The 22,654-nt window shown below is 31.7% G+C and overlaps 2 protein-coding genes across 2 annotated transcripts in view; one reads left to right on the top strand and one right to left on the bottom strand.

Moving 5' to 3' along the window:
* The window catches only part of LOC149910596 (sodium-coupled monocarboxylate transporter 1-like), a 30,720-nt gene extending 14,626 nt beyond the window's left edge, over positions 1–16,094 (bottom strand). Inside the window, exons 1-4 of the mRNA XM_090115715.1 lie at positions 15,824–16,094; positions 10,176–10,382; positions 9,392–9,551; positions 5,886–5,951 (exon numbers count right to left, since the gene is read on the bottom strand). Coding sequence (XP_089971841.1) covers positions 5,886–5,951; positions 9,392–9,551; positions 10,176–10,375 — 426 coding nt within the window. The 5' untranslated portion in view covers positions 10,376–10,382; positions 15,824–16,094. The remainder of the gene's footprint in view (positions 1–5,885; positions 5,952–9,391; positions 9,552–10,175; positions 10,383–15,823) is intronic.
* A 2,246-nt stretch (positions 16,095–18,340) lies between these two features.
* On the top strand, positions 18,341–22,494 carry LOC149910595 (uncharacterized). The gene is made up of 9 exons (XM_090108140.1): positions 18,341–18,507; positions 18,611–18,999; positions 19,126–19,342; positions 19,700–19,848; positions 20,318–20,509; positions 20,776–20,950; positions 21,404–21,621; positions 21,900–22,094; positions 22,348–22,494. Exons 1-9 carry the CDS (start codon positions 18,402–18,404, stop codon positions 22,480–22,482), a joined length of 1,776 nt encoding a protein of 591 aa, XP_089964266.1. The 5' UTR covers positions 18,341–18,401; the 3' UTR covers positions 22,483–22,494.
* The last annotated feature ends 160 nt before the right edge of the window (positions 22,495–22,654 follow it).

Below are 22,654 nucleotides of genomic sequence, written 5' to 3'. Positions count from 1 at the left end.
AAACAACATGTAAATGATGAAGGAATAATAATTATCAACGAACTAACCTTTTTGTATTAGAGTCCCGCCTCGTGATCGAATTATTAAAACACGAAGATTTTTAAAAATGTAACCAATGAACACAATCAATATTAGATTAACTGTAATGGTGTCTAGTTTGACTTAAAATAATATACATCTACCCTCACTTTTAAAAATGTAGTATATTCACACGAATTATATAAGCGCACCTTATAGGGAAGGGAAGATTTATTATGGGTTAAAGAGTTAAATAAATAAATAACATAATTATATTTAAATTATTAATTTTTAACATTGTGTTCAGTAGTGTTAACATGTAAATTGATTTGATTTTTACGAAATCTCATAGATGGCGCTGAATCAAATTTGTCTTTATAGTACATACTAAGATTCATTAAACAGTTTCTCTGCCCAAATTACGTAAATGACGTAGTTTTTATAGTGTAAAGCTAGATAATAGCATGGCTTACTCAAAAACAACATTTAAACATGAGTCTTTAGATTGTACGCTGTCGTAGTTCACGGAATACGTAAGAAAAGTAAAGGTTCACAGCTCCTCCCCCGGAGGTGATAGCATGATAATATGTTTAAAAAAACCTCACACGACCTGTTAGTAATATTCATGCAAAATTTGAAGTCAATCTATGCAGTACTTTTCGAGATTAGCTCGGACAAACATACAGACAAACAGACAAACAGACAAACAGACAAACAGACAAAAATTCTAAAAACTATATTTTTGGCTTCTATATCGATTATAGATCATGGATTATGTATTCTTTTAAAAAAATATTCAATGTACAGTTTTGACTTTCCTACGATTTTATTATATGTATAGATAAAATAAATTTAAAATGTAACATTAAGAGTTTTTCTATTTTTAAAGCTAAAAAAGTTATTACATGCTATTTAAAATCATTAAATTACACACAAACAGAAAAGCTTCTTGTCTCAATACATTGAATTAATATAAATTATTGTTTATTTACATTATATTGTATGTATCATATAATTTTATTTATTTTAACTTTAATTTATTTACTTATTTAACTTATTTTATTTATTGATATAGTTAGGTATCTATTTATTTATATTTATTTTTTTAAATTTAGTTCATTAGTTGTACTCAATTCATATCTTATATTTAAATTAGTTATTTTAAATCTTTTTAATCAACAATTACGGTACCACGAGCAAATCCATTCTTTATAATCGTACCAGCTCCCACGACACAAGTTCTCTTAGTGTGGGAGCTACAGTCAATAAGTATATTTAGCCCAGTCATATTAGGGGTTTCACCTCGGAATGAAAGATAATAAGCTGGAAATTGGTAAAAACCTTTGTTTTGTTACCCTAAATATTGTCTCAAAAGTCACAAATGCTATCGTGTCCGCGTCTTAAGATATTGAAAGTCAAAGGTCACAAAAAACGATTTTTCGCGAATATCTCGGTTCCTATTGCTTAAATTATATTTTCACCTATTATGAAAGTTGTAGAGTATAAAATTCGCTACAACTTTTGTCTAAACTTTTTTTATATACGATCAACCGTTTTTGAGGTAGAGCGCAAAGAGTGCGCAGCGTACAGTCATATAATTGAATATTTTAGACCGACAACAAGAAGAAGACGACGAAGAAGAAGATAACTAGCTTCCATTCGCAATTTCATTCGATTCACAAATTATTTTAAAATTTAAACTCACATTTTAATAAATGTATAACATGCCATATTTAATGATAAATAAAGGTATATCTAAAATATATTTCCTTACTGTCTTTTTATTTTAAAATATAACTAAAATAGATAATCCAGAATTAATAATATACTATAGTTGAATAATTAAATATAAATAATTAAGAATAAGTACAGAAATAATGGGCATTGCTTAATAATTATAATTTTTTTGCCAATAATTGACTTTATGCAACGTACTGATAACCGTAACTCACGCTTGACCCTGCATTAGCTCATATATGACTGTACCCTGCGCACTCTTCGCGCTCTACCTCAAAAACGGTTGATCGTATAAAAAAAAAGTTGAGATAAAAGTTGTACAGAATTTTATACTCTACAACTTTCATAATAGGTGAAAATATCATTTAAGCAATAGGAACCGAGATATTCGCGAAAAATCGTTTTTTGTGACCTTTGACCTTCAATATCTTAAGACGCGGACACGATAGCATTTGTGACTTTTGAGACAATATTTAGGGTAACAAAACAAAGGTTTTTACCAATTTCCAGCTTATTATCTTTCATTCCGAGGTTGACCCCTTTTTTTACCTAATTTCACTGGGCTAATTGTATAATAAGTGACAGCAAAATATGATGTTGTTAAATTTTGTTTTGTTACATACTGTGTTTTTGCTGAAATAAATAATTTTTCATTTTCATTTTTCATTTTCATTTTCAAGTATGTAACGTTTAGGCAAAATAAAATGATGGACCATTATCAAGATTTTACATAAATTGCCTACTGTCAGAATTGATTGATTCGAGACTTCAGCATTCGATGCCCATCAAGGACCCATCCTATATCAATCAAGCGATTGAAAAAAAGAGATAAATCCAGTGCAACCGATAAAGCATCAGAATGCTAGCAAAAGATTTATTAGGTTTATCAATATAAATCTATATATTACACATAATATAATAAATCTATAGAAGATGCGAAGACTGACATCCGCGCGGACGGAGTCGCGGGCGGAAGCTAGTCAGAAATAATTATCTTTTGTTTTCATTTGCGTATTTTTCTATATGATAATTTTTTAACACAAACATTACATTTTTTTTATTATATACAAAATTTGTTTATCCGTTTTATTAGTTAAACTGAACAACTTTCACTAAGAAACTTAGGTCGAAAAAAATGTATAGAGTTATGCATTTTGTATGGAAAGCTTATTTTTTTTATATTTCGTCCAAATTTCTTTGTAAAAGTTGATCAGTTATATAAACATGAAGTTGAAGATATCAATAGAAAGTATTCGCAAATTTTGTGTACTGATAAAAAAAAATCACCCGGTGTAATTTTCACGAAAATTGTTTCAAATTGTCATTTTTGGTACTTATTACGAATATTAAATTATGCATACGAATGATTTAATTTTTAAAAATTAAGTGGAGCAACTTTCCCTTAGTACATTTGTATTATTTACATATAGGATGACAGGATGCATTTGTTTGCACTACTAGACCAAGCCCTTAAATACTCATTACAAAAGTAAATAATTTCTTTTATTAATATACTAATTAATTGATTTCAAAGTAAAAAAAATACACATAATTGTGTATGCTTATATTAGGAGGATTAACAATGTTAATCGGATACCAAATAATGACCTTTAGTTACTTTGACATTGTTAAGGACACTGTATAACGATCTTGCATCATAAATTATTTCTTGAAGTCAAGTAATTATGACTGATGGTAATCTATCTGATAATAACAAGGCAAAGCATACACAATAATGTGTGGCTCTAGTCACATGGAAAAGAAGTTCCGAATTATAAATCATAGGTTTTTAAGAAACTATAACTATTTGCTCTACATTATAATTTATATTTCATACATTGTTAAATTTGTGCAAGGTATAGAAAATTTCAATGTTTTTTCAACATTTAAAAGTTGCCTACACATTATACCTCAACGTTACATTATATCTCTTGGGTTGTTATAAATGTGAAACTTCCTATAAGCTCGATACTTGTGAGCCTTACAAACCATAACAAACCTATCTCATACCTATTTGCTTTATTAATAATAATTATCGTCAGACATAAAGCGAGAGGAAAATCATCAATTTCATTTGAATTTACTATTGGTAAAGAAAAAAGAAAATCACCGAAACTATAAGGCAATTTGAATCACAACTATTACCTAAATAATTCCATCAACGTTTGCAGCTAACATCCTCTAATAATACCTACTTTAAAACTTCCGCATAGTACAAATAACACTAGACAAACAATAATTATGACGTATTGGACAGTATGCGGTCAATTTGATCATTACAGTACTCGCCCACGTTGCGTCTAACGTGATGTGCTGATTTTGCTTTCAAATACTCAATTGATAGATCATAGATATTGCTATTGTTTTGTTGCAATTACTATATTCATACTGCACAAGTTGTTTTATATAAACCTAGTGGGTTGTACATACATATTAGGAAAAACCCACTAGGTACCCAATGCAAAATATACAAATATTATTTAAGTTCAAAGAGTACCTAGGTATAGTTTTATTCAAAACTAGGTGCGCTCCGCGGTTTCACCGGCATGGCTCAGCTCCTGTTGGTCTTAGCGTGATGATATATAGCCCATAGCCTTCCTCGATGAATGGGCTACCTACTTAACTACCTAAATAATTTTTCAAATCGGACCAGTTCCTGATATTAGCGCGTTCGAACAAACAAATAAACAAACTCTTCAGCTTTATAATATTAGTATAGGCCTGTGCCCTGTGGTATAGGCAATCCCATAGAAATTAAATTCAGTTCTATGAAATTATAATGAGTTAACCTCCACGCTAGAAAGCGTCACTATTAGCATACTCTTTCTTAATACTCGAGAAGTAAACGCTAAATAAATATGAATTAAGTTATATTTAAAGCAGAAAAAATAAATTTTCGAATTTTGCAATCTTTCGTTTTATTGCAGCCATAAAACAGAAATATCCAATTCTTTATTTGTTTAAAGATTGCTCGTAAATGACGATTGCTAATTTCATGCTTCAACAATGTTTATCGATCATGGGCTATGATTAACAACTATTTTTGTAATTGTAAGGAGACTTTATTAAATGTTACTATATTTTCCCCTTATTATAAACAAGTTATTGTAGATGCTTGAAGGGAAAATCCCATAAAATATATGAGTTTCTATGCATACATTCATAAATTATACAATATACCAAGTAAATAATCAAAGCAATATACCTACCTACAGCTCTTTTACACTCTTATTCTCTATGGGTACTTTTTATTTTTATTACAAAGTCAGTCGCTCCTAATAATAGATATGTATATTAATTAATGATAACAATGAATATCACGAGACACTAAATCCCTGAACAAATACAACGCACGGCTTAATTAGTCTTTCTAATAATAGTAAATCATTAAAATAACGATCTTGACATAATTTTTATAATTTTCAATATTAATTTACTTACCTATACAAAAGAAAATATGGCGCTGTTTTTGAAACCTGAAAACCTACCTACCTAACTGTGGTAATGTCTTAAACCGCAAGTAATTTTTCCGTTAATTTTATTTTTCTAACATTTACAACTGGCATTTAAGTCTATAAAAAAATATTTCCTCTTATATTAAATTCTTTGAGTCCATAGATCGACAGACAAACAATTAGTTGTTTGTGTGACGTCAATGAGCAAAGTCCACTACTGAAGAAGCGAATGACCCACGTTATTGTAAAATGAATTGCTGATTACTTATTACCTCAAATAACCTGGCACGGATACATTTACATGCAAATTACATATGTTATAATGGTGCTAACCTACTAACATGATATTGTCGGGTTATGTAATTTTTGTATGTGTAAAAGTTTATATAATTCTTAGATGTTGACGTTAAAATATAGTTGTAGAGGCTGCAAACTAAACTTGTTCTTAGCTATAAAAATTCACAATACAATAAAATAAGAAGTTATTACTTAGGTATCCATTATTGTTAATGTTTCCGTTAACTATATTTTAGTATCAAAGATTAGGTTTTTTGCTGTGCATATAAGTTTGAAAATTATTACACGTCAAATATTAATTCTAGAGCGAGGTTTTTCCCAACAAAATATTTATGAGGCGTGCATACAAAAATAAATAAAACAAAAAATAATACGTACTTCGTCCAAAAGAAACAAAATAGATGCAACGGCTCGCACATGTCGATTAAAACGCAACTGTAGATACTGAAATAAAACAAATGCGTGAGTAAATATAATTGCATGCACATGAAAATGAAGAAATAAATATATTAATGAATTGTGGGTAAAACTTAAAGAATATGTACAAAGAATAGGTACTGCTATTTACTTGAAATAGTTATAAGCTTATAAAATATACAACGTAACATCTTGCAAACATAACTAATGCAAAAGTGCTTGTAAATGAAGTACCTATTCAATAAACACAGATGCAATCTTTAATAAGTAAATGTCGATTGAGGAAGTACCTATACGTTTAGAATGGCATATGCTATTTACTTAAACTACTCTTATTTATAAAATCTACTGCTATACATAAAGATAAACATTTCCTGAAACATTAACTTTGCAATTCCACCAACACAAAACCAAACCTTTGTTTGGTCAGACATATTTTCTATATGAGCTATTAGAACATTGACCCCTGACCGTCATCACCGCATGCGCAATGAACAAGATATGTGACTGGATTGGATCACTGCCCAATCCATCTATTTGCTATCATACTGCGCACACAATTCATGAGTAAGGACGAAGTCATCATCGTCAACACAGTATCAAAATATTGACAGGTGAACATAGGAACTGTTGTACAATGTTGGTACAAACTATGTTCATGCTTATGTACCTTATTTCAAAATTAGTTCTATCTGGGTGGATATTTGAAAGAGTTTCATTTTGTCTTTCAGGAAAACCATGTTTACACTATTAATTGAAAAATAAAAATTGTAATCCAACTTCTTTTTAGAGAAATAACATGATATCTTACACATTTGTAGTAAGTAATAATATGACCATAACATCATACGGATTATTGACTATACAAAAAAAACCGCCATTTTCCTCAACTATTATCAACACACTTAAAAAAAGACATATATCGATGACATAATTGTTGATCAAGTCCGAAATAAGATCATGATGGATGACGAGGATAATATAATGGTAAGTGATTTTGTTATGATAACCCCCAAACGTTGCAATTGATGTGCAGATAAGATAGCAAATGACATAATCCATCTAACATTTTAAAATAAACTATCCTCGTGTATTAAACACGGAAGAAATTGCATATAGATAACACATGTTACATAATAAAGAATACAGTCCAGAGATATAATATACTAGATTTCCGCCCGCGGCTTCGCCCGCGTTTGCAAAGGAAAACCCGCATAGTTCCCGTTCCCGTGGGATTTCCGGGATCAAAACTATCCTAATTGTGTTAATCCAAGTTACCCTCTATATGTGTGCTAAATTTCATTGTAATCGGTTCAGTAGTTTTTACGTGAAAGAGTAACAAACATCCATACATCCATACATCCATACATCTATATATCCTTACAAACTTTCGCCTTTATAATATCTATACAGGGTGTCCCAAAAAGTAGTGATGAACGGAAGCTGGGAGGTAGAGGACTTAGAGGGCTATCCGAATCACCCCCATGTGTGTTATGCGATTTTTCGTATTTTCGGAGTTATTAATTTTTTTTCAATTTTTCATCTATCGCCGAGTACGATGAGATTTTTATTTATGGTGACGTGAATTATTGCGCTAGATGCTTGATTTTTTTTGTGTGCTAAGCTGAAAGATAGGCCAATTCAGTATAGTAACATTTACTATCGTTAGATCTTCGAATGGAATAAAAAAAAGAATTAAATGGCATGAAAGATAAAATTACCCAGTATGTTCATAACTTCAAGGGCCCATAAAAAAATAAAATCACATAAAAAAGGTTTTCCATTTGGCTTTTAAAAACTTGCTCTATCGATCAGGTAGCTACCCTAAAAATTTCATTTTATTATTCTGAAGGCTTCAATGGAAAAATTGAAATCTAAATGTGGTAAGTGCAAAATTTTTATTAACATGATGATCATTAAAACCAATAAATAGGTGTTTAATTACCAGAATTTTTTTAAAATAGCCCCGCTGTTGCTGAATGCAAGTGCGATATCACCGTAAAAAGTTGTCTTTTAAATGTCTGAATGCTCTTTTATCATTTTTAATGGTTTCTTCTGCTACTATGAATTTCCGGGTTATTTCGTTCAAATTGTGGCATTCTCTCAAGTAGCCGAGGTCTTTTTAGTATCCCCATTGAAACAAATCAATGGGGTTTAGGTCGAGGGACCGTGGAGGCCAGGCTTTAAAGCAGGCGTCACCGGCGCATGCGCAGGCTGCAACGACCAATCCATCTTTCAGGGTATTTTTGCCCTTTAGCCTGGCCTCCACGGTCTCCGGACATAAACCCTATTGAATTTTTTCCGTGGGGATACTACAATGACGAGAGACTGCCGCAATGTGGACGAAATAACCCGGTAATTCATAGTAGCGGAAGAAACCATTAAAAAAGATAAAAGAGCATTCAGACATTTAAAAGACAACTTTTTACGGTGATGTCGCACTTGCATTGAGCAACAGCGGGACTATTTTAAAAAAAATCTGGTAATTAAACACCTATTTCTTGGTTTTATTGATCATCATGTTAATAAAAATTTTGCACTTACCACATTTAGATTTCAATTTTTCCATTGAAGCCTTCAGAATAATAGAATGAAATTTTTAGGGTAGCTACCTGATCGATAGAGCAAGTTTTTAAAAGCCAAATGGAAAACCTTTTTTATGTGATTTTATTTTTTTATGGGCCCTTGAAGTTATGAACATACTGGGTAATTTTATCTTTCATGCCATTTAATTCTTTTTTTTATTCCATTCGAAGATCTAACGATAGTAAATGTTACTATACTGAATTGGCCTATCTTTCAGCTTAGCACACAAAAAAAATCAAGCATCTAGCGCAATAATTCACGTCACCATAAATAAAAATCTCATCGTACTCGGCGATATATGAAAAAATTGAAAAAAAATTAATAACTCCGAAAATACGAAAAATCGCATAACACACATGGGGGTGATTCGGATAGCCCTCTAAGTCCTCTACCTCCCAGCTTCAGTATATCACTACTTTTTGGGACACCCTGTATAATTGTAACTTGGTAACTTGGCTCTACAATAACATCAATGTCAACATAGTTTTATGAATCAATGTAAAGTTAAACACTGAGTGCTAAGTTATTATAAACTGATCTCGTATCTTTATTTAATAAGTACCTACTTCATAAACTAACTAAAAATAGGTGTAGGTACATGATGTAAAATCAACAAATGACGTGATGTACATAATTAGAAATATTAAATACAGCCTGCGTAAGCACATAAGCAATTATGTATTTTTGACGTAGCTGTAGGTATATTATGGTGTGAGGCTAATCATGAAATAAGCTTATATTCACAATTTAAAAAAAAACATGAATTGCTCTTTTCTAAGGCGAAATCGAAATAAAGGAACACTTAAATTAAGTATAGTGAAATTTATTTATACAGCCAGAACACTAATCATGAACTTAGAAGAACCTCTAAGAATACTTACCTCATAAGAAGACGATAACCTCAAAGTGCAGAATACTGGCAGATACACGGTAGCAACAACAAAGCAGCTGAGGCACACACCAACAATGACCAGCCAATACTGGGTGCCATAGTTGTATATCTCTGCTGGAGTACCCAGGATAGTGACTCCTGATACGTAACTGCAACAAGGAGTTTATCTGTACATTTGTTAACAAACTCCATGTAAAATGTGCCTTTTTCGGGGGACTCCCCAAAACTTTTATCTCGTCTTTTTTATCTACACTGAGTATCTTTACAATACAGATTTTCGTATGTTGCAAGAGTATAAGAAACAATTAAGTTTGAATTTATACCACGATGCTTTTTTTTAAATAATGTGGCGTACAATTTTTCAGATTAGTCTTAACAATATTATTATTTAAATATTACGTCCATTTCGTTTTTTTTTTAGAATTAAGAACATTTAACTAAATGAGTTCGTTATTCATAATAAATTATTGATTAATTATATTCTAATGATATTTTGAATATAGCGTCCTTATAGCGTCATTATGATGCATTTCTTGCGTCATTTTATAATGATTTACATTACAACGTCTTAGAGAGTTGTCATTATCATTACAAAACATTTGTATCTATGTGCAAACTGCAAAGTAATTATTTTACGTTTTACAGTTAACTTAAAATTAGTTCACAATAGTATTTACTTATAATCTAAATTGAAAGCCCATAGAAATTAACTCCAGCTAAATTTACAACAAAAAAGTTTACAACAGTATAGAAAATCTTAGTTCGATAATTACCTGGCTATCAGCGACATGGCCACTGGGAACGTGGACATAGATTTTCCTCCCAGCAAATAGTCTTTCAGATCTACAATTGCTTTGGACCGTGAGCCAACAGCACTGTACCATATACCACCAGCACAGGAGAACGCACATAGCACGCCAAAAGCCACATAGTCACCCACGCCGAAACCTCCCTCGGTCATTGTGAACCCCATTTTGGATCTGGAAGAATAATTATCATTTAACCTTTAAACAGCGGTAGAAGAATGCTAAAACAATTAAAGCACTGGTAGAAATCTGTCTTATTAATATACTAGCAATTTGCAAATTAAAATCTATTTTTAAATTAAAGAAACAAACTTTCCTTTTCCTATTTGCATCGAGTAGCTTATTTACTTTACGGAACCGATTTATGCGACTATCTAGACGGCTCAAGTCGTTTTGATCAAAAAGAAATGTTTTATAATCCAAACTTCTAATTGATTTTTTTATATAAAAGAATGTAGACGTATGCATGCAAGTAGTACCTAGGTACTTGTTTAAGATTAAAAAATGATGATGAAAAAATTTAATATTCACGACATTTAAATTACTCAATGAATATAATTACATCGCAATTACAATCTATCATTAATTACAGTAGATTAAAATTTTTAATTTATACATAGCTTACTTTGTAGAAGTGCCTCCTGCACATCCGCAATTAGGTAATATTATTTAGGTATTATTTAATTTTTTTTATTTTAACTAATTTCCGTCACCAATTTAATATATGTACTTCAAAATCATCTAACTATCGACTGTTTGAAGCAGCTATTAGAATTCAATGAAAACAATCAACCTTCCTTCTGATTCGCGCGAGACTCCAATAGTTCAATATTCAATACATTTTACTGCAGATTCATGACACACGATATTATCTATGATTAAATCTTAAAAGATATGAACTTGACCTCGACGAGTCCAAAGTACGTATCTTTTTATAGAACAAATTTACACTGAACAATGAAGACAATATGCTGTTGACATAGAATTACATCAACATTCTATGGATAAACTTCCATTATTACCCACGGTTTTATGGTTATAATAAAAATTGTCTGAATGAAACTACAATAATGATGACACACATTTTACATGACATATTTGCAATTAGTATTGTAATAACTTCCGCCACCAATGACTGGCTCTGATTAAAAATATACTTAGTTAAAATAATGTAACTTGTTTCATTCATGTGTTAATTCTTTAAACACTCGTTTGTTTCCAAGGAAAATATAAAACATTTATTTTTACATAAAGGTTACAGCACTGAAAACGCGTATTAACAACAACAAAATTGTTGTACCTACCGCGGACCATCAAAACAAGCCCCGTGAGTCCGTGACTAAAGAAAAATTTTCCAATCAATATACAAACACAGGCCGTTAATTCGAATTAGTTATCTGAGTAAATCAATTCCTTTTGTAACACACGTGTGGTAAAAAATATAGACATCACTTATTTATAGTAACTTGAATGTAGTTATTGTATGTAGGAGCTATTTTATTCTCATTCATATGGAAATCCTCTTCTTAATATTATAGCAACTGTTGCAATTTTGATTTATGTAACAGGTTAAATTTAAATATATTCAAAGTAGGGATGTAACGATACCGATACCGATACCGATATATCGGCCGATATAATCGGCAAGCCGATATATCGGTATCGCCGATAATAAAACAACCGATACCGATATCAAACAATTCAAAAAACCGCGCTCAATGAACGATGCGGGAGGCCGCCCGCGCGTGCGCACTTTGTTTTCTGAAAAAACTACCAATAGTAAACTTTTATTAGGTACTGATTGTATGTGTATTACTTAAAGTTTAACTGACTTTGCAAAATAATAATACTAAAATAAATGGTTTTGTTGTTTTTTGATTTGGCATTTTTATTTAAAAGAATACAATTAACAGTTGAGTCTCTGTTAAATGTTGGTAACTTTTTATGCATAATTCACTATTTATTTTTCTACCAAGCCATCGATATCGGTATCGGTATCGGTATCGCCGATACATTACTACAAATATCGGTATCGGTATCGTATCGGCAAAATCATGTATCGTTACATCCCTAATTCAAAGTATCCATGTTAATCTTTCATAAATTTAAAAGATTCTTGTCTAATTTGTTAACAGGCTATTAGTTAATCATACAGATTAATTTATAAATCTACATAGATTAAAGATAGAAGTAAATACTATAATTTTAAAAGGCTTTAAATTGTAAGCAGTAATATGAACCTATTGTGTTGTTTAAGTTTTTTTTTTTCGAATTTTATACGTCCATATGAATTATTGGAAATAGTACAAGATGCAGTCGTTTTAACCACGATAGTAAAAATTATCTCAGCCTAAATTGCAGCGAAAAACTTATTTTCCATCTCATGCAGGAGACTGAACGTGTTTGTACAGTCAAGAGATGTGTATTTTTTTTTTTGTATACCGTTATCAAAACTTTAGAAATCGCACAACATGATTTCAAATGTAGATATGAGCGCCATATAAGTAAAATTTGAAAAGCATACCTATTCGCAACACGAATATGTAATGATAATTTTTAACAATAAATATTTAATCATTAGAGGTTATACGCAGACATGCAGTCGCAAAAACTTTACATTGTATTCAGTAATTCACTAATATTTTACCTACTTACACAAATAAAAAGAGATAATAAGCTGCCTAATGTTATGCTACTCTGAGATGAAATATTTAATTTTAAAGTCTTAATCTGTATTCGCGCGATTTTTAATACGTTACGTTATACGTACACTACCTATATGGAATTGTGATGAAAATTGGTTACAGCATTGTACCAGTTTCAGATTCCGAATATTATAAAAAAATTAATTTGCAGATATATCATAATATAAAGCGGTCCCATTTCTATTCTATAAAACCAAACAGCCTAGAAAACGAACAACGATAAACAAAATAATATTATAATCTAGTAGATATATAAAAATTAAACCCGCTTCGCGTTGTCACGGCATCACCATTCACCGTGTGTACGGCTGAACCGATTTCGATAATTCTTTTTTTTAATGTTTGTGGAAGTCCAAGAATGGTTCTTATGTAGAGAAAGCGTAAATATGTACCACGGGCGAAGCCGGGGCGGAGCGCTAGTCATATTATAATTGTTAGATCATTACTAGCCTTCACTGTTATTTTAATACATGAAGATAATGGTTAGGGAGCCAGAAGCAGATTTTATGACCAAGTTCCTCTCAAGCGGTAATTAGTAAAATGCATCAAAGTATAGTGTTATAAAGCCTCGTGAACGTCAGCTGGAGCTCGGTTGGGGGGATGAGCGGCTGTAGCCTCCCACGCACGTAGGAAAAAAAAATACATTCATTCATTTCCTCTCAGCTAAAAATTTGTCAAATTGTAGCTAACCCAATATCTCAACGAAAAAAAATAATCAGCTGGTTACAGCATGGTGTATTATACGTCAGCTGGTGGCTCGAACATGAAAAAAAAAATATTATTTTCCGTGATTTCCTCTCAAACAAAAATTTACCTGATGATAGCTTATATGTAACTGTGGATAAATATATAAGTCAGCTGGCTGTATCTTGGTGGAAAAACCGTCAGCTGATACTTTGAAACTTATTACATAGGAGTTAGACAGAAGCATCTATTGCCAATTTATATGCATCAGCTGACTAGATTTTCCTCAACTTATTGCTAGCTGATTCTTTTATTTATCGCATCAATATATTTTTAACACTCTCACTCACAAATTTTCATCTGAGAGGAAATGACGATATCTTTATGGAGTTTCTTGCCGGTTCTTCTCCATAGATACTGCTTTCCGAATCGGTGGTAAATTTAAAGAATGTAATGACGATTCAAAAGTGCTTCTGGAAGAAGTCTAATTGAATAAATAAATGTTTGAGTTTGAGTTTGAGTTTAATTATTCGACATTACGCTTCAATATAAGAGTTGAGTTGAAATAAACATTCAGTATCAATATTTTTGAAACGAATAAGTATGTAATCAAATAATTTTATATACATATTTAAATAATTAAATAATCAATTAGCAATAAATGAACTAGTTACTCGATAAATAATATTTATTATATAAACTTGATAAAAAATTATAATGAGATTTATTCGTTTTCGCTCTGGCTTACAGAGAGGATGTGATGTTACAGTGAGGATACCAGTATTCTTAAAGAGATCTCTTAGTGAGTCCCTAGCACGTAAATTATAATATATAGAGCGTATGGCTCTTTTCTGTAATATAAATATAGTTTCTATATCTGCAGCCCTGCCCCATAGCAGAATTCCATAGGACATAATGCTATGAAAGTAGCTAAAATAAACCAATCTAGCCGTGTCTTCATCGGTGAGATGCCTTATTCTTCGAACTGCATATGCAGCTGAACTAAGCTTAGCAGCGGTGGTGGCAACATGGGCCCCCCATTGTAGCTTCTCATCTAGTGTCAAACCAATCACAAGAAAAACAGTGGAATCCACAGGGTATAATACCTCCCCGTTTAAAATAATATCCCTTTTCACCTTTTTTACATTTGGAAGGATAAATTCTACACAATTTGTTTTTTTTTTTTGCATTTAATAATAAATTATTAGCAGTGAACCAATTGGATATGCGTAAAAGAGCAGAGTTTATTATATTGTTTTTTTTTATCGAGTAACTAGTTCATTTATTGCTAATTGATTATTTAATTATTTAAATATATAAAATTATTTGATTACATACTTATTCGTTTCAAAAATATTGATACTGAATGTTTATTTCAACTCAACTCTTATATTGAAGCGTAATGTCGAATAATTAAAGATATCGTCATTTCCTCTCAGATGAAAATTTGTGAGTGAGAGTGTTAAAAATATATTGATGCGATAAATAAAAGAATCAGCTAGCAATAAGTTGAGGAAAATCTAGTCAGCTGATGCATATAAATTGGCAATAGATGCTTCTGTCTAACTCCTATGTAATAAGTTTCAAAGTATCAGCTGACGGTTTTTCCACCAAGATACAGCCAGCTGACTTATATATTTATCCACAGTTACATATAAGCTATCATCAGGTAAATTTTTGTTTGAGAGGAAATCACGGAAAATAATATTTTTTTTTTCATGTTCGAGCCACCAGCTGACGTATAATACACCATGCTGTAACCAGCTGATTATTTTTTTTCGTTGAGATATTGGGTTAGCTACAATTTGACAAATTTTTAGCTGAGAGGAAATGAATGAATGTATTTTTTTTTCCTACGTGCGTGGGAGGCTACAACCGCTCACCCCCCCAACCGAGCGCCAGCTGACGTTCACGAGGCTTTATAATACTATACTCTGATGCTTCTGACGAATTATCTCTTGAGAGGAAATAATGAACCCAATTTGCACCTGGCTCCCTAACTATAAATATTAATTTCTTTGTATGCTTAACAAACAAACATGAAGGTCAAAAAGAATAAATGTCTAGAAATCCTCTCGACTTTTAATTTGAAACTAGTTTTTTCGCATACCAATGTGTGTTTATCGAAAATATTTATTGTTTGAATTTATGAATTAGAGAAAATAAGAATTTATAGCAAATCTTCTTTCATTTTATAAAATGTATGTCAATTCAATTTGTCAATACCTTTGTAATTTTATTATTTATCAACACGATTTACAACAGATGCGGAAGTAGACGGTGAATTCTTCACATAAATGGTGTTTTGCCAATGTTGCGAGGGCACATGCATGTATCGGCACATCGGCACACAACAATGTCAACTAGTCGATACATTTAAACTACTTTCACTCCACATCACAAACACAACTTTTATCGCGGGAACTTAAATATTAAGAGATACAACACGGCATTTCACATTCAAATTTCTATAAAAACTGCTCAAATTTCCCGCGTCCATAAGATGATAAGTCACTGATTAAAATGTCAATGTCACTTCATCGTTTCACTTCACTATAATGTCATACAAAATTATCACTCGCGAAATTTTCAGATACGATGCCACAGTGTGCTTTAAATAATTAAATAAAATCGTTGCATGTTGTTGTATCGACTCATAAAGTCATGTATTAAAAATTATTACTTGCTTCCACGTTTTTTTAAATAATTACATTGTGACTTGTATTGTGACACACACATCGATAACCAGCTGTTTAATAAAACACCGTATACAATTCACTGTTCACATCCGAGATTCGACAATCGCGTATAATAACGCCATCTATGGAAACTCATACAAAACTTCCGAGATTTTGAACTGTTTTATCGACATACGTATAAAACGCGGCTCGGAGCAATTAACAAGCCTGGAGAAGTAACAATTAATTGAACGTTTCTTATATAGTGGCTCTCTTTTATTCAATACCCTTATTAATGCGATAGAAAGAGACAACACACTGTTATCGGCTTGGCATTCAAATCCACATGTAGCCACTTTTTGTTCTAAAAAGGTAGTGCTTGTCACTTTATCGAATACTAAAATATCGATAAATAAAAAAATTAAGTTATAAAATTGCTTGAAGATAATTTAAGATCCTTTTAATTTTGAATTATGGATAGGTAATTCCAAATTTTAAGATTCGTTTAATTTGGAATTATTCATTTACGATGCGTATCGACTGCCTTGCATTGTATGGTAGTGGTATTTATAAAAAAATAATATTAGGTATTTCGGTTTCGATTGTTTTTTTATGGTTTCGTAAAAAGGTACGTATTTTTTCCTGTTTTCATAGATTCATTCATAGAATTATACGGAACCCTTCGTGCGCGAATCTGACTTCCACCTGGTTGATCTTTTTACAAATCAATAATCGTATCCTACTAATATTATAAAAGCAAAAATATATAAGAATGGACATTTGATATTCTTTCACGAAAAAACTACTGAATGAGTTTTTATGGAACTTTACAATTATACATATTATAGATTAAACATCAGAATAACATATAGGCTACAATTTACCGCGGGAAAATAACTCATTCCCACAGGAAAAAATTGTAAAAGTTTAAAATAAATTGCTTCAAATAAAACAAATAAAATTTAAAAATTTTTTTTTACAACATTTTATTTCGATACTTAATTAACGAATTACAATATTTATTATTTAAAATAGATGCCACCTTAAACTTGTGGCACAGCATCTCTGCAAAGCACTTTACTTTTCTTCCCGTCTGATTCGAAATGATTTGAACAAGGCCGAGAATGTTTTGAAGGCTTCCAATTTTCCCTTTGCTATAGCTTTAACCCAAACATCTTTTAATTTTTCTCAAGCCAGAAACCTGCAAATAACAATAAAATCCATACTTAAATACCTTTTTTTTATCTCCTAACCTAAAGCAGTATTATCAATGAAGTACTTCGTTCCTACTCAAGTATCGATAATTGCACAACACTATGGAAGTTATATTTTGCATTTTTTCTAAAAACTAAGCTGATTATGATTTCATTTCAATGATTACGGTTAGATAAAACATAGATGATTATGAAAATAACGTAAATTTACTTATTTATAATACAATTAACAAAAAAATTGATCAAAACACTAACCTGTGAAAAGACAAATTCCAATCTTCATCCGATTTCCCAGTACTACGGCTTTTGCAGCCGTGAACAACACAAGCCATGTAATCTTTAGTAAATTATCTTTTCAGAAAATAACTTAAGAAACTAGAAAACACGTTTTTCACTTCAAAAACAATAATTAAAATCACCATGCGTTAGTGACCAGACTGGTCACTAAAACAAATTGAAATGAGCACATGTCATTTCAAACTGTCGAACTGACATATATCTATCCTTTTTTTTCGCATGACATTTTGCCATAAGCCAAAAAGGCCAAACTAGTGCTTTATTGTTCAATTAATTGTTACTTCTCCAGGCTTGTTAATTGCTCCGAGAAACGCGGTAAAAGTTTAATTATTGAACTCTATAGTAATAAAACGATAACATAAATGAATTAAACATAAAATTATGTATATTATTTGTACTTTTTTTATTTTGAATTAATGAAAAAAATATAATATTATCTATGTACTGTTATTTTTATTTCCTTGTCCTGAAAACTTAACACAATTAATAAAAAAAATGACAATTTCATACTTCGAATTTGGAAGTAGAACTATGGTAGAACTGTTTAGTAGGGCATTATGCAATGCACGCTTAATAACCTAGTTGTTCAATCAATAATATTTATTTAAACATATTATGCCACCAAAACCGAAAGAAACTGTTAAAAAGCCTACCCCGCAAGTAGCAAGGCCTAATATTAGCGATGCTTCTCTTAACTATGTTCCTGAAGATGCAGTTGAAGGTATGACATATTATTACTCATAATCTAAGCTCATAATATTATAATAACTTCTCTTATTTTATCATCGGCAATATTTTATTATATTTTCCTGTTTATCTTAAAGGATACCAAGACAGAATAGAGCACGGAATAAATTGGACTCTAAGTGATAATGCTGGAAGGTATCATAGAAAGAAGTGCCTTCAAGAAAATATCCCGCAATTACCATTTTCAACCGCATTGCAGAATAAAATAAATAAAAGTATACTAAGTGGTTTCTTCGATGAAACAAATACTTTGAGTCTAGAAGAGCAATGGGAGATTATGTTACCCATAACATTGTGGGATAACGAAAATTTCGCAAACGAAGAAGGAAAAATATGCTTTAAAAATTGCAATTGTATCACGGATAATATGATTCAGCTTATTAAAAAGGCCGTCAAAGTTAACGATCGAAAATGTTTGAAAGAAGACTTGAAACGGGTCACTGTGTTGAGAGTCAATGATATTGAGGTACTTTTTTAGAATTAATTACCTTTAACACAATTAATGACTAGATAATAGAAGATTTTGAGGCAAATAAAAAATATAAGGTGTTATATTTTTATATCGTTTAAAAGTGCATTGCGACTATTGTAGATGACGGAGCTGGATGCAGAATTATTGGAATTTAAAAATGTCATAACACTAAATTTGGCCTGTAACTTCATTGATAAAATTGATGCAAGTTTTCTACCTCGAAGCTTAAAACTGCTTGAACTTCAAGCCAATCGAATAAATAATCTTGATCATTTTGCTGAGTATTTACCAACGGAGCTCACATACTTGGGATTAAGCGGAAATCTATTAAATGACGGTAAGGCGGTATTTAGAAAAGAAACAACTTGCACCAGAAATCTGCCGGGAGATCCTTTTCTTACTCAAATCAATATCTTACCTAACTCAAGCTTTATAATTTCAATTCTGACCAAAATTCTAAGGACAATAGCAAACTAAGCCGCAGGATTATCTTTGGCAAATTTTAATGAATCAAATTTTAATGTACTTATAGTCTTCAACGTTTAAATTAGATATACCTAAGTACCTAGGTAATCTAGATTCTAGAATACAAAAAAATCGTACAAATTAATATTATTTTTTCCTTTACAAGAGGTCTTCAACAACAATAATAATTGATTTATCATTGTAAATTATTGTTGTTAAAATGTTTTAGAGGGCATCCAAGGTGTAGCTCGTTTACCTCATCACATCACGGTTCTCGATTTAGCCGACAACGACATCTACGATCTGAACTCTGTACTAGAACCTTTAGCGCAACTGCCATGTTTGACGTCTTTACAGTTAGCGGGAAATCCGTGCTCGGTATGTTCATTTCTTTCTAATAGATGGCGCTATTACAAATCCTATGGCAAAACAATTTAATGGATTTCATTAATATACAATTTTTGCATTTTTTATTATTTTATTATACCAAATTTGATAAATATTGAGATATGTGACTTTACCAAATTTTTACTCCTACATTATGCTGTAATTCGTGTTTGATTTACACGACTATGCTATTTTTCTGTAACAGGCGTAGTTTATTATTGTTGCAAAGACTATTATTTGCTGCTCCGCATTGAAAAAAATATTTTCGCACTGGGAATTCCATTTACTAAGGAAGGAGATGGGTTTTATCAAGTCACGCTACTCCAGTCTCCATAGCGGAGCATCGATGAAAGTTGCATCAATATTCCTTTAGCAAGAGCCTAGGCCCTAGCCTCTATAGTGAACGGTTATATTTCACAAAGACTAGGCTCTTAATTAAACAGCTGATATAACCATATAGGTGTGTGCCGCATACGCACGCACCACACTAACCCGTTTCCCGCGTCTCCAATGGCTGGACTGTCGCGAAGTTCTCCCCACCGACCGTTCTGCAGAACCTTTTGAACCCCATCCGGATGATCTGCGTTCAGCGTACTTTGATTTCACCGTATTTCGTGTTATATCTGTGCCACAACCGCCGAAGCCAGAAAAGGTAAAATACATGAAAGTTACTCACTTCTTGAGTAAACTCAAGTTGAAGATGCAATAGGTACACTGTATTAGCATCAAAGTAAAATATACTTGTCTAAAATAACTTTCTTATACCCACACCCCTTTATCTACATACATATTTTTCTTGTCTTTAGATATCTCTATCGCAATAAGACTTCCTTCCGTCAACTAAAAGTAGTGTATAGAATCCATAGTTAGGCACTTTAAAAAGTTGTTGAAATTTTATTTACACACATTTCAATGCAGGGTGCCACAACAGCTTTCCACATTGAACTAGAACTACCCTTATTAGATTCTACTCGAAGACAATTCTTAATGTTCCGTCAAAACGAATCTCTAATTGAAATGATGCCACCGCCAGAAGATGAAGACTGGAACTTCTCCAAGCAGGCTTCTGCTGTGGAGAGCAAGATGATTCTTGGTGCTTATTTTATTGTTTCTACATACGATTAAATTTACCAGACTCAAAACGATTATTAGCATGTAGTCCAAAATACCAATACATTAGAAAATTAATATTATTTAAGATTCGTAATAAACCAACTTAAACAGGTAATGACTAGTTAGCTAATTGTTCTAATTTGTTAAGTGATACAATAATTAAGATCGTCGACATATTATTGTAACAATTTCAAAGACACGATCCATAAAACTCTAACTCAGACAATTATTTATTTAATTTGACTCCTTGTTGCACTTTGGAATCGTCATAACTTCATCTATCATCAAAAGTTTCATGTAACTAAAAATAAGTCTTTCCAAATTCTCAAACATATATTGCACGTGCTATTCAAATAACATCCGAAATCCAAATAAAGTTCACACAGCAGATTATGAATGAGTTAAGATAATAAACTGATTTATTACTTTGCAGAACCCGAAGCGTCATCTCACGCGTCTGATATTTATAACCGTTTAACTACCAAGAATTCTCGCATAATTTGCCATTACACCACATTTGAGAGTAATAAAGTGCAGTGGAATAAAATTATGAACTTTCAAGAGCCCACTGTTAGGATATTTTGTCCTAATCTAACGGCTCTGCGGGATACATTTAGGACTGTCGTCACGATACGATTGATATATTCAATGGTAATGAAATTATCATCTAAGATTTAATTTATGGATGCTTAGACGTTCCTGTTAGAATTGTTGTTGTTTGTTTCCTTTAAATATGCGGTGTAACATGTGCAATTGTGGCCTTCTAAAAAAAAGTCTATAAAATGTCCATACAAAGCAAGCAAATCATGTTCAGTAAAAACTAGTAGATAACCATTTGGATGGTGGTGATCGATTATGAAATAGTTATAGTTCTATTTCGTTTTGTTCGGGTTTTTCAATAATCTGAAATCAATTTCTTCCATAATTAGACATTCGCTGGCAAGCCAGGTAAACCAGACAAAAAAAGCGCAATGTCGTTAAAGCCTCCAGGGGAGCAAAGGGTCACTTTGGCCACAATTAAATGCGCACTCAAGAGGCCCGACTGGAGCCAGCCACAGCATTTCCACTGGGACGACTCGCTGGGCACAGAAGATGCTATTCACTGGGGGGATGGGGACCTTTCTGTATGTTATAATTATTATAAATATCAGATTTATTATCTCTATCGTCTATCTTGGAATCTTTAAAAAGTCGTTGTGCATTCGACATTTGAGTATTCCCATTAAAAGGTACGCTTTAGGTCATTTTCAATAATTTAGCCAATTTTAATGAAAGTTCATACCATTCAAAGCAGGATATAGCGGTATAAAATTTAATAATTAAATTGGCTCTACTATGTATTAGAGGAATGAAATACATTCATTAATTACTGTCCAGGTTTTACAATATAGTTTAGGCGCAGTGAAAACAGCGAAAGGCAAGCCAGAAAACGACCCATCTTCCTCAAGGCAGCTCCCACCAGATAACTTGACTTGCCACTTTGGTTTCAGTATTGATACTGTACGATCTTGAATTATTGTGAAATATGAATGAATAAAAATAAATTAAATTGAAAATATTTTTTGTTTAAAATTCCTGACGTCATGTCATTCTGAACAATTTCTACTTTAGTACATACGCACTTGGTACGCACATATAACACGCATAAACAGACTCCATCATTACACTCGGAACATATACATTT

Source organism: Colias eurytheme, chromosome 2, assembly GCF_061535395.1.
Source record: "Colias eurytheme isolate Ceu_HAF_F1 chromosome 2, ilColEury1 Martin Lab GWU primary, whole genome shotgun sequence".
Taxonomy (NCBI): Eukaryota; Metazoa; Arthropoda; class Insecta; order Lepidoptera; family Pieridae; genus Colias; species Colias eurytheme.
Note: the sequence above shows the minus strand (reverse complement) of the source record. Positions and strands in the feature narration are given on the sequence as shown.